Source organism: Centroberyx gerrardi, chromosome 10 (genome assembly GCF_048128805.1).
Source record: "Centroberyx gerrardi isolate f3 chromosome 10, fCenGer3.hap1.cur.20231027, whole genome shotgun sequence".
Classification (NCBI taxonomy): Eukaryota; Metazoa; Chordata; class Actinopteri; order Beryciformes; family Berycidae; genus Centroberyx; species Centroberyx gerrardi.
Genome location: NC_136006.1, coordinates 16,550,918 through 16,568,247, shown reverse-complemented (window position 1 = coordinate 16,568,247; position 17,330 = coordinate 16,550,918). Strand labels below are relative to the sequence as shown.

General features: G+C 43.3%; 1 protein-coding gene across 1 annotated transcript in view; it reads left to right on the top strand.

The window, feature by feature from the left end:
- The first annotated feature begins 10,115 nt into the window (after window positions 1-10,115).
- The window catches only part of LOC139933019 (FERM, ARHGEF and pleckstrin domain-containing protein 1-like), a 47,779-nt gene continuing 40,564 nt past the window's right edge, over window positions 10,116-17,330 (top strand). Inside the window, exons 1-2 of the mRNA XM_071926997.2 lie at window positions 10,116-10,276; window positions 13,386-13,586. Coding sequence (XP_071783098.1) covers window positions 13,413-13,586 — 174 coding nt within the window. The 5' untranslated portion in view covers window positions 10,116-10,276; window positions 13,386-13,412. The remainder of the gene's footprint in view (window positions 10,277-13,385; window positions 13,587-17,330) is intronic.

Sequence of the window (17,330 nt, the reverse complement as noted above, 5' to 3'; positions counted from 1 at the left end):
CTGAGGCTACCAAGCTTAAATGACAGCTTTATTCTGTGCAGTGAATGGGCTGACATGCTCAGAGGCAGGCTTGCCTCACAATTGCTCTGCGAAAGTTATTTTTGGATGAAATTGCTTCTTTTCTCCTGTGCTTTTCCCACTTGTAATTCTAACTAACACATGAACATTTTGTTTTGTTGTGAATAATAACAATCACCCTAATTGCCCTAACTGAATGGTAAACAGTTTGATAACTTTGTTGCTTGTTGCTAACTGGTCTTGGGATTCGTATTGACGTTTCTTGATGATCGCTGTTTGACTCTGGGCCCAAATACACACCACTTTTTACCAGCTCCTGGTCATAATGCAAGACAAAAACAAGACTTTTCTGCTTTTTTCTACTGTGTATTTCAGCTGTCCACAATCCATGCTTATTATTATTATTACTATAATTACTACATTATTTCAGTTTTCAATATAGATGCAAACCACTACATCTTATACATTTATCACAAACAAAATAACCAAACAAAATTAAAAATGACAAAGACAAATAACTAAAGCAGAAAAGTTGATATCTACTCGCCTGCCAACAGAACTTACAAGCAAGACACCAACCAATTATTATGTTTATTCTAAGGAATATGATTTTGTCTACACTAAATACACTACATGATTTTGTCTACACTAAATTCTTAGTGTGTAAATGTTCATTTGATTGCGAATCCTTAAAAGCATCTCCGCCTTTCATCAAACATGTCTCAAAGGACTTTACAGAGTGAGGTTAACTAGATGTAACTGATCAACAATCAATCAGAGAACAGAATCATGTAACACAAACTCAAAGAAGCAAAACAAAGCACACAGTCAAGGTTTTGTTTTAATTCCCATTCATGCAGAACGTTTGACACACTCACATACATGGTAATGCTGCCCCAATGCAAGCTGTAATTGGTTTGGTAAAAAGGCCAACCTTTTACGTTTTCCCCATGACTCTCTGGCCTTGTTAAACAGAAAGAGAGAGAAGGTTTCCTCAATTAACTCTGAGGACGTTATGTTTATTTAATATAATGGAATTATGAATAAGGATACTGACTATGCAGATAGACAATATTACTTGGAATATTGCATGGAGGTCCTCATGGATTTCAAGCTTTGATTTATATTCACTATTCAGCATTGAATGGATACTCTATTGTTGCGGCAGCGTTTAGGTGTGTTGTAGAAATATGCAATGAAACACTGTTGGTTTGCGCCGTGAAACGCTAGAATTATTTCCTTCATAATTCATGTTTTGATCAGCCCTTCAGTTTGGGGTAACTTTGATTAAGAATTAATCCCTGTCAGAGAGGGTGAGGAAGTAAAAATTGAACTGGAAGATGGAACGCCTTGAAGAGATGATATAAAAAAATCAGGCTCCCCTATGTATTGGTCCTCGTTTCTCCTCGGTTTGCCTCGCGGCTAAATTTAGAGATTGTTTTGAATCACTGAAGCAGAGTGAAGGTGGAAGCGCCCTACTGGGGGAATCACCAGCTAATGGATCCGGGGAGGTGTTTGCGAGCGTCTCCTCTGAGGCCCTTGTCAACATCCACCTTCAGCCACCTGATGCGGCTGCTCCTCTGTCTGCGAGGCCCTGCCCTCCCTGCGCAGTCTGTTTGTGCCGTCCAGCTCGCCGAGGCGCTTTATCCAGACGGATGAGATGGGGCAGAGGGCTGAGGAACCTGATGGCGAGGTCTCAGAGGGGTTCATTAGGAGACAGCATCCCTCTGGCGCTGCTCACTATTCAGCGGCATCATTTGTGTTTATGGTAGCATACAGTCAAAAGCAGTGCGGTGTGTTTGGCAAGTATAAGAGGTCTAATGAGAATGGATTATCAAATGCTTTGCAGCGATCATCCTTGTGGCTGTCGTGCAGCTGTGCCGTTCGCCTGGTGTGTGACAATAATGTACAAGTTTTAAAAGGTCATGGTGCACTCCAGTTGCCCTTCCCACAAGTCCTTGCCACAGAGTCACAGCAAGAATGACTTTCAAAGAATGCCGAGCGGCACCGTGAGAGGTTGAATTCTCTGCGGAGAGACAGCCTCGAAACAAAAAAAAAATAAAATAAAATAACTGCTTGAAAACAACCCCCTGAGCTCGGGAGCGTAGGTGTATGAATTAAATAGGAGCTGACTCATGGTTACCTGTTCTCAGCGCCGTAGGCCGGCGGCTCGGAGGCACAGTCGTCGCAGCTGTGACACCGTGTGTCGTGTTTGTTCCAGCTGAGATCCTCCACATCAGTATGTCAAATGTCAAGATGAAGAGGAGAACTGCATGAGTCACGCCATCCCTCCCCGCACCCCCCACCCCGCACCCAACCCACCCAGTTGGCAGCTCAGTCACTGGGGTAACTATGTGGCACAAGGCTGCCCATAAAAAAAAAGGCATTTGTTCACCAGGAAGCCTAAGTTCGTGAGGCTGACATCCCAAGGAGAAGTGGAACACCCGTCCACCCACCCGCCTCCTGAGAGTTCGGGAGATGAAGGAGATTCCAATGTACGGACCACACAAAGGAGCCTTTAAGTTGCGTTAATCCTTACATTGATCAGTGGAGCATTAAAGTCTCAATGTGCTCCTGAAGCCTTAGATCAGACAAGGGCTGAAATGTGTGTGAAAAAGAGGCTTTTGTACCCAAGAACATCTACAGCACAGAGGAACTGTGGCCATCAATAGGATGAGATGCAAAAGAAGTGAAATAATGTTCTTTTTGGGCTGGGAAATAGACTCTACTCTGGGTGAAAATAGAGAGGGTTCTCCCAGGTTTTGGAATCGCAGTGGATCACACTCTCATCATTAAACATGGGATGGCGTTCACAGCTTGAATGTGTGAAAGATGGTTACTGCCAGTGCCGTACCTCAGGTGGAAGTTGCCACCGCCGCTGAGCGCCCCCCACTTCCATCAGCCCACACCGCCGACCCCCCTGTGATGCTTCACGCCTTTCATATCGTAAACAATGTTGATGTGAGAGAGAGAGAGAGAGAGAGAGAACACACAGGCCAAGCCAGAACTGTCACAAGCCCTAATAACTAGGTGTCATGGCAACCAGATGGCAACACATGAGTTGTCAATTTCACAGTCTAATTTGCAGCTGTAACAGTAGAATGTGTGTGGGGGATGATCTCTGCAAACAGCAGGGAAACATTCCTCCACTGAAACGTGTGTTCATGTCATAATCCATGTTGCCCTTATCAGCAACACACAAGATTTCATAGCCAGTCACACAAAAGCTTGAAAATTGAAATGCTCCATCTCTGCACAGCATGGTCTAGGGAAGTAAACACCAGGGAGATATGTGTTTTGGAAAGGGTTGGCCTAACAGTTGGTCTATTAATCTAAAGCTATTATCTGCTATTTTGTATGGCTCTTATTAATTGCACTTAATTGTATATTATTCATGACTGGGTGTCGGTGAACATTGAACATTAATGCATAATGATGTATAATTTATTATGAAAACAAAGTACTATAGAAAAGAGCCAAGCCTGCAGACCATGATTCTCAGCTGGTTTTACAATAGCAATCATCTTGTCAATGATGATGTTTTTATTTACAAAAATCAACTAAGAGAACATATAGATCTCAGTCAGATCACTGTGAGTCTGCAGATACAGTGGTAGCCGTCACTAAAGCCCTCCTGCATCTGTCCTGCATGTTGTGAAATGTCGGGGTATTTTAACACAAGACTTGCTGTTCTCAATCAACTGTTTTTATTCCCTGCTGATAGCTTAAAAGAGAACAAAATCAATTTTGCAGGCAGTCCTTTCAGGGGTGGAGCCTTAAGAGGCAGGCAGCAACTCCCAGTTGCATGTGGGATTTCTGTGATGACTCTATCTGTTTTGTTGCAGTTACTTCTTGACAAAAGTGGTGAAATCTTTTTCACAGACTCCAAGGCCTAAACTATATTCCTACAATTTGTCTCTATTCTGCAGTCCTCTCACATCGTACCTTGAAATACCAAGGTCATGGATTTATACAACAGTTGAAATTGTTTGTCTAGAATATCTCCAGTTATCACAGCAAACTCCTAACCCTAACCCTATCTCTATTCATCTGACTGAAGTGGAAATATGCTAAAATGAAAGATAAAAAGAGCATCTTAAAAACAACCTTACGATGGACATGTGAATATGACCGTGTCAGAAGGGTCAGGAGTATTAAAATGAATCGTATAGCTTAACAGGTATGCAGTTGGGCAAACCAATCAACTTGTCTTTATGTGTGCACGTGACCTAATTTCCTCCAGAAGTGCTTCAACTATGGCCCAAGCATCATTCTTGATAGGCACAGCATGGCTTAACATTTCAGGGTATGATGTTACAGTAAAACGTCATTCAAAGGAATGGGTAGCAAATTGGAGTCAGACAAAATACTCTGTTTTACCTGCAGAGAAACATTTCTAACCTAACTCATTTAAACAGAAATGGGGCAATAATGAAATGAGTGTCATCCCTCTCTCTGTTTTTATAGATTCAGCAGCAGTGGGAGGGGCAGCTTGTCTTTGCCAAGGCTTCTTCTCTATTTAGAATTTTTTTTTTTTTTAAATGGAGTATGTTTGGAGGCACCCCCTGCTGGTTTCCTTGTTTTGTGGAGGTGGAGGGGCTCGGCAGGAGCTCCGTGATGTTCAACTCTGCAGGGAGAAAGCCTCCTCATGCCTGAGCCTTGAATGGCCTCTCTGTACAAAATAGATTCCCGCCCTCTGCTTGATCAGCTGTAACAATTCCCCACCTCTCTCCCCTACTAGCGCATTCCAGGGATGCTTGACTTGCTTGTGTTGCCAGACACTGTCAAGTATCTATTTTGGAATGATTGCAAGACATAAATTGTCTCTAGACAGACATTATCTTTGCATCTGTTTAACATACTGAGGAATCCAAAATCAGATTCCATTATGTAGCATTCATGACAGCCAGACACGGATCATGAGAAAGTAAATGTGGCTGACAGGCTTCGCCCATCTATCCAATGTGTTCTGTCTCACTGATATAATTGGTTGACTCTCTAATTAGTAATGAAATATTTAGGGTCGAGATAATACATATTGTTGCTTTATTGAAATTAATTTACAGAGTACTTTATAATAATAGCTGCAAAATTAACCCAAATACTAAATAGGCTTTAAATATCTTTAAAGTGAATTTCTTTGGTGATCCATTTTACAAAGTTGAACTAATCAATCAATTCTCCAATATATTTGATTCTTTGTGACTTTGGTTGCCAAGTCAGTTGATGTTCTCAGGGTCATTTGAAGGCCTTTAAATCCCAGGATTCACTTTGCCCTCCAAATGCAACGCAGCGCTGATGTGGTGCCTTATGGGAACTGTAGGGATGGGCAGAGTGTCTATGCAAATTGTTGCGATGCACTTCTCTGATGATCGTGGCTCGGATTCAACAAACATAAAAACGAACACAAATATAAGTTGTTGATTTTGGTTGATTCTCCCTTTAATACACATCAATTAAAAAAACACTCTCTCATGCAGCCTGTGATCAGTGGATACATCCCCCCCCACCCCCCCCTTAGTTTTATCAAAGCAGCTCTGGTGATAAAATATGAGCAACTGGGGGATTTGCAAATGGAATTCAAACAGAATGGGCGGAATAATTTTTCGTGAGCCAAAGCTAGCAACACAGGCAATTAGACTGGAGTTAGTGTGCCGAGCGACTGTGAGTGGAGGTGTGGGGCCAGACTCATTCCAGACTGACTGACTGGAACAGCGGGGGCTGGAGCAATGTAGAAGTCTAGCTGCAGCTCTAATGACCTGTTATTCAAAGATGGAGGGAAACGGTGACAGGGCAGGAGATGCAACCCATGCTGCAGAGATGAAAATAGAAACGGATTCTCATTTCCATTTTCACACCCTTTTTTTTTTAAGGTGAATACACACTGTGAGGGATTTGTAGTGTGTAGTTTCAGATGTGTTTCAGATGGATGTCAAATAGATATGTTGAATAGACTATTGGAGAATTATGCTGACATGTGACATGCAGTATACTATATAAAAAGGAAGAAGAAGTCCACTGAAGAAGATTTATATAGTCATACACAACATTACTTTACACAGGAACAGTGTCTACAGTATTCTCATAATGTGTAGAAACCCACACATTTGAAGAGCCAAGATGGGTTCATGAAATCAAGAACATAAGCAGTAAATCCTATCTGCAGACATAATTGGGACGCCTCTAATAGAAGATCCCTGTTGTTTGTGATTTCCTGTTTGTTCTCCAATCTATTGTCATACAGCTTCTGCAGCAGTAGCAGCTGAACAAACAAACGACCCTGTGGGCTTGCTGATTGTACAGCACCAGTCACCCCGCTCCCTCTGGTGAGCGCAGTGACTGCTGATCAAAGGACGGCCTTCACAGACACATTCTTACAATCGATTACACAGAAGCATGACATGTTGGAAATAAACAAGTATTTTTCTTAGATTAACCCAATTCCTTCAGTTATTAAGGAATTTCCATTCATTCACAGCCATGTGTACACGCAACAATGATCGCATTAATCAGTGTATTAAACCAAGTTTTTGTGACTGATATGTGTTGTATACACACATATTCCCTCCTATATTTAAGAGCTTTTGGATCCTTGTTTTGTTGTGGGGTGTCTTTCAATAAGGAATGATCTCAGCCTCACTGGAACGCGACACCTAAGCCCATATGTTCCCATTAAATGCTAATTATCCACGGAGTCAGTCGATCAGGAAGCACCTGCTGATGTCGACGATGTTGCGAAGACGGATGGAGACCCAATTAATAAAGTGTTAAAGATGTTTCAGGTGTGGATAACAGTGGATAGGTGAAGGCATGTGGCATAAGGTAATAATGTAACAGTCTTTAGTGTATTTGAATAAAATGTTTTTGTAAAATAATGCATATAATGATGTAAAGTGACATCACCTACACGACTTTCCAAATACATTTTTATATTCATTTACAAATGAAGAAATGAATGTGACAATGTGTATTGGTGAAGGAATTGTGGGTGAATACAGATCCTTCACTGAGGTATCAGGAGGATGTGATTACATAATGCCATTTGGTAATCCTAACCCTAAACCCACCTAAACTGTTTATTTACTTAAAGTCTCAATGAAATGGCATTGTGAGAGCATCTTGGGGCGGGACATAACGCAGGGAGGGATCATTCAAAAGTGTAAACCAATGGGATATCAGTTTTATTTGGTGGGAGTGGAAGATGGACAGGATTATTCAAAAGTCTTTGGTGGTATTATTGGTTGGATTTTTTATTTACACCTACTGGTACATGATGACATCTAATAATGACATCATTATTAAATAGCTGTATATTATGACATGTAAAATTGGCAAACAATGTGAAAAAGTCATATTTCATTTCATTGTGACTTTAAAAACTAAAGTTTTTAAGCTGATATGAATCTTTATGGTAGAATTTCATAACATTCTAATTAGTAGTATCAGATTAATATACAGTAAATAACATGGAAATTAAGCTGTTTCAAGAAGATAAATAGTATAAATTAGTAGTATTGTACATGTAATTGTTTTTTCTATACTGGTGGCCCTATGGTGATCAGTGACTGGAGTGCAATGTTTACTCATGTTTTCATTGGCCATTACATAACTGGGTGAGAGATCACTATGGGGTAAGGCCATGGCGCAAAATATCATGATTGCTTACATAACTAATCCACAACAGCATTGTCTCTTGCCTATTTTCCCTTTCTTGCTGCAGCTCTCTGGCTGTGTTTTCATGCTCTTGCTGAAATGTTCATCTTTGCCTTAGTTCCAAATAAATGCCTCCAGAGGCCCTGTGAAGCTGCCAAGACACAGAGTGTGATTTCTACATCTCAGTCCCACATCACTAGGCGTAGGAGACTTCTCTTCCTGCCAGTGAGAAGGTGGGCGAGCAGCAGACACGAAATAAAGACATGAAATAAAGCCCAGTTCCAGCCCTCCACCACACTGCTTGTCTTTTATCCCTGTCCCTCGACTCAGCTACATGGAGGAGTGGGCGATGTGGAGGCACCGGTCCCAGCCAAAGCCCCAGGCCACTCTCCATAAAAAGGAGCAGAGAGCCCCTGAATAACAAAACAGTACAAGGGAAAATGGAGCATTGCATGGTTTCCAATAGGGATGAAATAGCCTCTATATCCATAACGTTATAGAAAACAGCTTATTTATAGATTGATTGATTAGTCTATTATTGGGATCCTGGTACAACACAGTATATCAGTATTCAAACATACATGAGTATTAAGCCACAAGCTACGGTTTGCCATTAATTTTTTCCAAGATCCAGATGATTCAGCTGTGGAACAATCCACAAGTTGATTAGCATTACAGATCTCTTGTTGGCTGCTGCAGAGAGTGGAACAAATTCACTGCTTGGACACATCACCGGGTGTTTTTCTTGTGGGGCAAACAGTGCGGCCGTGCCAGGTAAATGTCACTGGCTTTCTTTGCCTGTTGACAAGACTACAGCTTAAATTGATTGGAAATGACATTCATCTGTGAGAGTTTCAGACAGTGCTTTTGTTATGCGTGAGTTGAAGGGAGCGGGGCTTTTAATCACAGTATGTAAATCACTGATGTCACGGTGTGTAGTTTTAATCCTGGGGTTGGGGGGTATTTTACTTTCAGGTTGTGAGCTTGCCGTCTGGTACTGTTGTCACTCATTCTTCATGGCAAACCGAGGCGCCCCCCAGTGGATCTTGGATACAATGCAAAAAGTATTAAAGTGCTGAAGCCTAAGTCAGAGTACTGTATTGTTGAATACAATAGAGGCCATCCTTTAATTACCTGGGTTCAAGCCCTCACGTCAGCAAGCATCTACCCAGCTGAAGTGTCCTTGAGCAAGACACTGGATCCCTACTAGCTGCAGGGCTGCTGTGATAGCTGAGCCTGACCTTTGACCTCACTGGAGGGGGGGAAGTGAAACCTTCTCATCAACCATGCTAACCATCCTGCCAGGTAGAGTATCTCTACTGACACAGTGATAAAGCAGATCCTTGGCATGCAGGATTTCACGTTAGTCCCACCCTTACTGAATGCTACATTGATGTCAGAAGTGGGATAATATAGGTGGCTATCAGAGAGGTGTATGTACATCATCATCCACATCCACATATATCATAGTGCAAATTCAGGCAGGTACCTGTTAGAATTTAAAAGGTTTTCTATTTATTTCCTAATTTAGTGCCCATATGCTGGCCAGAGATACGCTTCTGCTTTATTCTCTGGAAAAGCAAAGTACCCGAGTCTTCATCAAACCTTCATCAATTCCGGACTACAGGCTCTCTCAGCAGTGTTGGACTCATTAACCTGAGCTGACGTCTATGACCAGTATCCAGTCTCTGAATACTGAAAATTGAGAGCTGCCATCTTGCTGGTGACTGCAGGTAGAAATGACAGAGAAACGAAAAGAGAAGAAATCAAGTTTGTCTAACCTTGCAACATAATAAGCCTTGTATATGCATAGGTCATCCTTACGAAAAGGAACTATAATAATCATATAATACATTTTAGAAGGATACTATATAAATATCACATCATACAAGTCCCAATAGGAATATTATAGTGATATCATATAAGAAAAAATACCATATACCAGAATGTAGGCTACAATAAGGTCATTATAAACTCACTATTGAGCACCACAGACACACTACAAATCACTATTATGGGACTATAAAGTGATATTATTGGAGTATTATCATGATACCATAGGAAATGTAAAACACCATAAAGTATCATAGGGCCACTATAAACTCACTACTGAGTCACACACACTATAAACAGTCACAAAAGGAATATTATAGGAATAATATAGTGATATCATAGCAGAAAAAAATACAATAAACTATTGAGCACTATAAACACAGTCTAAGTCCCAACAGGAATATTATAGGAATATTATATCAATTCTTCGGTAAGGAGGTTTTTCCAGCGTCATTGTGTAGTTCCACGCTCCACCGCTAGATGGTGCTGCTGCTATTCAGTTCCCCGTTCCTGCCGGAGAAGCTGGAGGTGCTGCACCTCCTTCATTGTCTGAGTAAAGCACCGGGAGTGGATCCGCCGCTCGGTTCAATGTAATCCCGTCTCTCCCCGGCACACTCACTCAGTCGTCCGCCATGGCGACCACGAAAAGCCTCCTCACCGGCACGGCCAGCATCTAAAGTCAGCCAGGATTCACTACGACCGGAGGTGGATGTAATATCTTCCTTCAACTGGGAAATACATACGTGGAGAAGCCCGCATTTCTAAAGAAGGGGTAAGAGAATCCTGCAGCCCAAGTCCTCTGTGTGCTTTTGAGGGAAGTGATCAACTTGTTTGAGGAGATTAGGGTTAAGTCGTGGGAGTATCTTCGCCTTGGTTGTTTTGTGATCTTGTGGACTTAGGTTGGAGAGAAATAACTACCACACTATGTGTAAAGCTTCATTTGCAGTCTGTAAATGTCCCATCTCTCTCCCGGTGCGGGTTGCATTGCAGAAGGCTCGCTGCCCAGAGGCATACCTTAGCTGTATGGATGTATGCAGGCATTGCAGTCGCTGATGTTTCCCGGCTGTGATGGCTTATGCTTTGCTTGACATTTAAAATGCTCCAAATGTCGCAAATGAGTGCGCGTTTTATATCTGCCACTTTGTTGCTCTAGCAGCTGGTCAGGTGAGTCCAGGCGGTGCATTTATGTCACATCTACTAATGTCCTGAGGATTACAGCAGCCTGCTCTATTAACCTACATTACATTAATGATGTAAACATGACCAGATCTGTGCGAGGAAGGTCTAGTGGAGGGAAAGATCTCAGCACTATTATTTTCTCAATTTATTCTCAGTATCAGTATTTGAAGCTGTTCTGAAGAGGTTCAGGTTACAGCACAGTAGCCTGCTGGTAGTCCTTTAAATTGAATCATACATCTCATTGTGCTTGATGAACAGATGTCATGCTTCCAGTATTTCAGAGGGAACTTTTGCATACTGATTCATGCTATGCGAGCCCCACCCAAGTATCAATGTTATGTTGCTGAATACAGAGGAAAATGAGGCTCTTTTTTTTATTTCTGAGCTTGCCTCAGGTAGACAGTTGACTGGCTGAAGCAGCCTGTCCTTCGGCCATTCAGCTGTCAGTAAAGGAATCCAGCTGTGCAGTGTTGGCCCGCACTAAGGGGCCCCAGCGTGCCCCCGCATACAGAGAAACCACTGTTACAGCCCCTGAGACTCCGCCAGCCAGCACAGCCGGCCAGCAGTCACGGCTCCATGTTACACACTTGTGGGGAATTTCAAGCAAACAAGTTCAAAGGCAGGGTAATTCACCCCGAGAAACACTCAGAGGTCTGTAAATGTCCCTCTGGCATTGTATCCTGATCTACTATGCTGCGAGCCTTATGTCACAGTCTGTCTGCAGGAACAAGGTGGCATTTGTACAACTAGATGGTGACTATTTTGCGTGTTTCGCCAGAGCCCGAGTTACTTATTTAGAGGAGCCCATAGACTAAGACTCATGACTGGTTGATTCATGAGCCCGGGGGCAGGGTAGGGTAAGTGTTGGCTGAAGTAATCACTGTCTGCTCTTTCATTGCCCTCCGTTTCACTGGTCTTTTGTTTGAAGAGTGTTGGGTTACAGCATGCGTGGGTCATATAAGCCATGAATTTACAGACTTGACGTGAAACACTTGCCAATAATCAAGCCCGCGGGCCGGCGATGATGGCCTGAGGATCAAGTGTCATAAATGGCTGGGGTTGGGTTGAACAACATGCATGTTTCCATCCACGCCCCCCCCCCCCCCCCCCCCAGTGACAGCATTAGCTCTGGTTTCCATCAGCCCAAGGGAATCTGTCTGCCCCCCCCAGCCCAGCCATTGAACTGGAAAACTCAAACAGGCCTCATGTCACGCCCACTGCCCTGTGATGACAGTGTACGGACAGGTGCAGATGATAGGAACGTGCTCTCTAAACACGGTCGGCTGTGTGGCATCCCGGTTTATTCGTCGAATTCACTTCGACTACAGTGTGTACTCATTCATTGCATGCAGTGGTGGAGTGCCTTCTTAATGGAAACAAACTAGTTATGTGATCAGCTCTCAGGGAACAGGCAGACTGAATTAAACACATACACTCTATTTAGTATATCCACCGTCCTTGGCCTACATTCTCCATGCGCTCTGCTGGATTGAATTATCCACTCTTTTGAAATGCCTTATTCAGCTTTCAGCTTGAACTTGGCAGCAGTCATTCACCTCTGTGGTGTCTGAACAACTGCCCACTGGCCTGCACACTCTGATGAACCACTTGGTGCGGTCTTGAGATGACATCAGCCGGCTGGAATGTGTGATGAAGAGAGAATTAAGCGGGACAGCAGGGCCTCAGGGGATCTGGCTGGGTAGATGGGGGGTGGATAGTGGCCTGCTCATGTGTCAACCGAGAATGAATGACTCCACAACTAGTCCAAACACAATCCTCCACCTGGGACGAGCCCTCTTTTAAACCGACACAGAGTGAGTCACACCGCTCATCATTATTCCAGATACTGCACCGCGTCTTTAATTTGAATATCAGATGGGACCCGCCATATTTGCTGCGGTTGCAAATGATTGGGGCTAACTATTCTGTGCACATCAGGTCTGCACTATGCCACTCAAAATGTATCTGAGCAATGCATCTTTCATAGCAACAGTACAGTTACAGCATGAGGTTTCTCTCTCAGGTTTCTTTTTCATATTCCCAGCTGAATCTGAATGAATCCTGTATATTTTATCTTTCACCTCCTGCTGTCTGTCTTTTACTTTGATTACTCTGTCAATTCCCAGCACAATCCAGTCACTGTTCCTTCAATGTCCACATTCAGATTGGACATGATGCCCTTGAGAGCAATTACAACCTAACTAAGCTCATGTATGTGTCTTTGGTCCCAATGCTGTGCTTTTACGACTTCCTGAATCAATTGACATTGCATTTTATTGACTCTTTGATTTTTCACTCTAGCCTTGTGATTCGTTTGTCAAATTAAGGCTGCCTGATTTGTGCTTTGAAATCAAGAACACGCTTGGATCTCTTTTTACAGTAATTGGTTCTCCCAAAGGCTACAATTATCAGCCATTAGCTGAGAGTGCAAATACTTCATTTGCAATTACGCTCTTAGTGTGACACAGAAAGTTGTGAAGCCTGTCCTCTGGGCCCTGGTGCATTTCTGTACCTCACCTACCTCACCAGTAAGAGGAGGGGTAGTGTCTTACTCCTCAAGCCAATTTTTGATAAACGGTTATCAGACATCTCTTCAGTGGTGTTGTTTTGCAGACAGATGTGTGTGTGTGGGTGCAGACGTACGAGTGTGTATACATGTGTGTCTGTCTGTCTGCCTGCCTGACATGTTGTCCTCTGTGCAGGCTGGGCAGTTAACAGAGCAGCGCAGCATGGCGGAGCCAGAGCCAATGGCCTCCGCAGCAGGCCAGCGTCTGGGAGCCCCGGAGACTCTGGGCATCAGCACCCTGGACCCCGGCCACAGACCCCCTGCCATGCCCCCCGGACGCCACGTCACCATCAGGGTCCGCATGCTGGATGACACAGAGGAGCTGTTTGACATCTCGGTGAGTTGTTAATTCCTCCCCACCCAGGCTCGTCTCCTGATGAGAATACTAATGTCAGAATGTGATTCTTCATTATTGCCCGCTGACGCGGTAGCAGAGGAAGGTTTTTCTGTCTTCATCACTGCAGCAGCAGTCTGTTGTTAACCTGGTAACGGGTTGGCATGGCAACTGAATAACATTAAGGTGCTGAATGCATGAATGAAACTGGATTGATCTTCTTTAGTAATGTCAGGGTTCTGCCAGCGTACCTCTTCATTTATTTTTTAACTGTTTATCTCCCAAGCTGTCTCAAACCTGTTGATACTATTAAAAAAATCCATTGGAAAGGCTGAACTGTTGTACTGCAGTCATCTATCAGCTGTGAAATCCTGGAGCTTGACAACGTCTCAGCAAACTCTTTTGGAAACCATAAGCCCCTGATATTTCACAGTTCTTTCCCTTGCACACATTGGTGTACAGAATAGATGTGAGAACCACCGCTGCTGTCTTAGATGGTGTAGTAAATATAGGCAAGCAAGAGAGAAAGAATGGTTTTTGATGTCCTTGAATGGGCAGAGCTGCCATATGAATTCCATTCATGATTTCTGGATTGAGAGGATTAAGTGTTTCATCAAAGCCCAGCAGAGATCTATATTCAGACATTTCTGGTCTAAGCCATTTGCACAAATTACGTAAACGTGTAGATAAAATGAGAGATTCATTTAGAATTTTCTATTATATGTTTATAGTGCCTTTTAATGTAAAGTAAAGATATAGAAGTTGTAAAAACTAAATGTAGAGATACAAAAAAAATGTTTTTCAGATATCAGTCACATATCGGTAACTGTGAATGTCATACACATTTTTGTATGTTTTACCCTTCACCTATTTATTATTTTGGTAGTACTATACCTGAATGTTAAGGCATGCAGAAAGAGATGAGATGCACTGAACACTCCTTTCCCCCAGCATTCCTCTGAACTTGTGGTATTTCAGTAAGGTATACTCTCTGAACTTGATTTAGCGGCACAAACATAGGGTGGAGTAGGGGAAAAGACTGTTATTTTTCTTAGAATAGAAGAACTGGCCATGTTCTCTGACCACAATCCTTCCTGCCTGGAACAGAGCAGAAAGATGAGTAGATAGAGAAAAGAGGAAAGGAGCGGTGATAGAGAGAAATAGATACAGCAGACACAGAGAACTTGTTCTGTGTGGATGAATGGGCCTTGGTGCAGCAGTAAAGCTGCCAGAAATCGACCTCTGTGACGGTGAGAGAGTGGGCAGTGCAGTGTGGATGTGTCCGCCTGGCTGTTTCCCAAGGCACTGTGGGTAAATCTTGTTCCCGGAGCCTGCTGCGAGGCTTCCTGTGCACGATTACTAATGTTTCTAGTGTTGTCATGTGTCGTGTGTACTTCATACTTAAAGCTCATTGGAGATTCTCACAGTGAGATCTCATTTGATTAACCGTGTGCATTGCAAGTCCTCATTTAACTCGGATTGTGCCCGATAGCTATTTTGTGTCTTTTGAGTCATAAAAGTGTGATTGGCTTTTAAGACACTGTGACTAATTAGTCGCTGTTTTGCTCCATCCCTGCTCTTTTCTGGGACTTTAAGTCAGCACCTTTGTTGAGGCCGCAGGCTAAACCCAAACATTTCTGTATCCGCCTTTGGCTTCGTCTCAATTAGGGTTAGACCGATATCAGTTTGCCAATATTGGCCTTTCAGTAAAAATCTGATACTGGTCAAACCCTAGTCTCTGTCTTCTTCAAGTGAACAACAACTCTTTGGTCCACATTGCCACCTGCACTGAGGTTTAGTACAGTTTGGGACACATGGATAGATTACACTGCCAAATCAGGATGAGGAATTTACTATATTTAGATTCCTATTGTGTGTTGGAACAATATTGTTCAGGAGGGGTAATGCATACATTTAGTCTTGGTTCTTCCACGCTTCGTTGGCATTCTTGTAGCCCCAACAGTGTCATGGTGATTTAGTTGAGCTGTAGTGATGGTGAGCTGTATCCGGCTTTTGTTACTGCTGCAGGGAGGCAGGGCTGAAATAAACTGAGGGAGAATAGAGGCCCAGCTAACAGAAAGCTTTCCTCAATGCTCAATTTAACACATATTCAATCTTTTATGTCAAGTCAGCACTCGGGATAGAAATCCCAGTGGTGTCAGTACTGTTTTGCCTAAGGGTGTCCCCAAGAGTACATTCTCCTAAATCATTGGTTCACAGTTTGGGTGAAAAGGTCTGATATCCTTTGAATAAATACAATGCAATTCCGCTCAATTTGTCTCATATTTACTTCAGTGTTGCAGTGGTTCTCCTTCTTGGGCATGTCTTTTTCTACATACTGTGCTTCAAGCCTCCAAAGCCAGTGGACCATTTTACATTTTGATGCTCCAGCATTCATCGGTGCCTCCAGTGAAAATCTAGATGTCCAGAACGCCTCCCCTCCTTCCATCCTGATTGATGTGTTACGTCCCAGTAGCATCCACTTGATAAAGACGGGTTGTTCTTTCTCCGGAGGCATAAGATACCTCAGCAGAATTTGCCTTTACAATGACGTGTGGATGCTGGACGCCGCCGGCACGAGGCGCTTCATTTTATCAGCAACTACCTGCTGCTTCTCCCACTCCCATCCCATAATGACTCTGTTTTCTGGTCCAGCTCGTTCTACACCAGCAGAAAACGGAGGATATACGGCTGAGAGGCTAACTTGGCTTGGTTCCATCTGAGATTGATCTTACCTCTGCAGCAATGAAGGAAGATGATTGCGTGGTTTAGAAATCACTTCTCTCAAGCATTTAGGCAATCTTTTATTCCACCAGAGGAACATTTTGCTCAGATAGCGACAGTTCATCTGAGATGGATTTATACTCGTTGTGACTCAAGGCAGGAAATGTTTTATATTTCACTTTAAGAGAAAAAAAAACCCACTCTAACCTCCCTCTGTAACTGATACTAAAGGCTACAGTTCCTGTTCCTCTGGTTCAGAGGGGTAAGTTTCCACCTCGCCAGGCAGGGTATCAGATGGTGGAGAAACAAAAAGGGGCCATCTAGCTATCTCGTGGGTCACATACCATGCTGTGGCCTACTTAGCACACTGGCTGTGAACACGCTTGTGTAGATCCCGATGGTCTTCGGTTGTACAAACTTGTGCAGACAGACAGGCTTGGATCACACAGGACTTGAGTCAAAACAGTCTGGTTATACCTGTAATTATTGCTCTTTTCATGGAAGTGTTTGCAAAAAATTAGAAGCCATCTGTCAGATTTCATTGAGTTCAGTAGAGCAGGAAATCCAGACTGTAGCCCTTTGTCTGTCCGGCAGTCCTTGGCCTAACATATCCTGACTGTCTCCATGCTGATGTTTTGATGCTTATGTTTGCTGATGGCTGGTGAAAGCTCCACTGGCAGAAGTTGCCTGTGATGAGTGTGAGGGCAGCATGTATTTAAGGGGTTGGGGGTTGGGGGATGGGATGATGAGGACGGAGGGGAGGGAGGAGAGCCATGCTCATGTGTCTGAATGAAGGAAACAGTCAAGCTCCATTAGCCCCTGTCAGACAAACCTCACTGGTAGAATACTGACTAATGCAACCTAACATGGAATGTTCCACTTGCCTTGTAATATTGACATTAGAAACACAGGCGCATACCATTAGAAATCCAGACACACTCACTCTCTCTGTCTCTCTCCCTCTCTCTCCCGCTCTCTCATCCCTCTCTCTCTATCTCATGTTGCACCACTACTTTTGTTCTT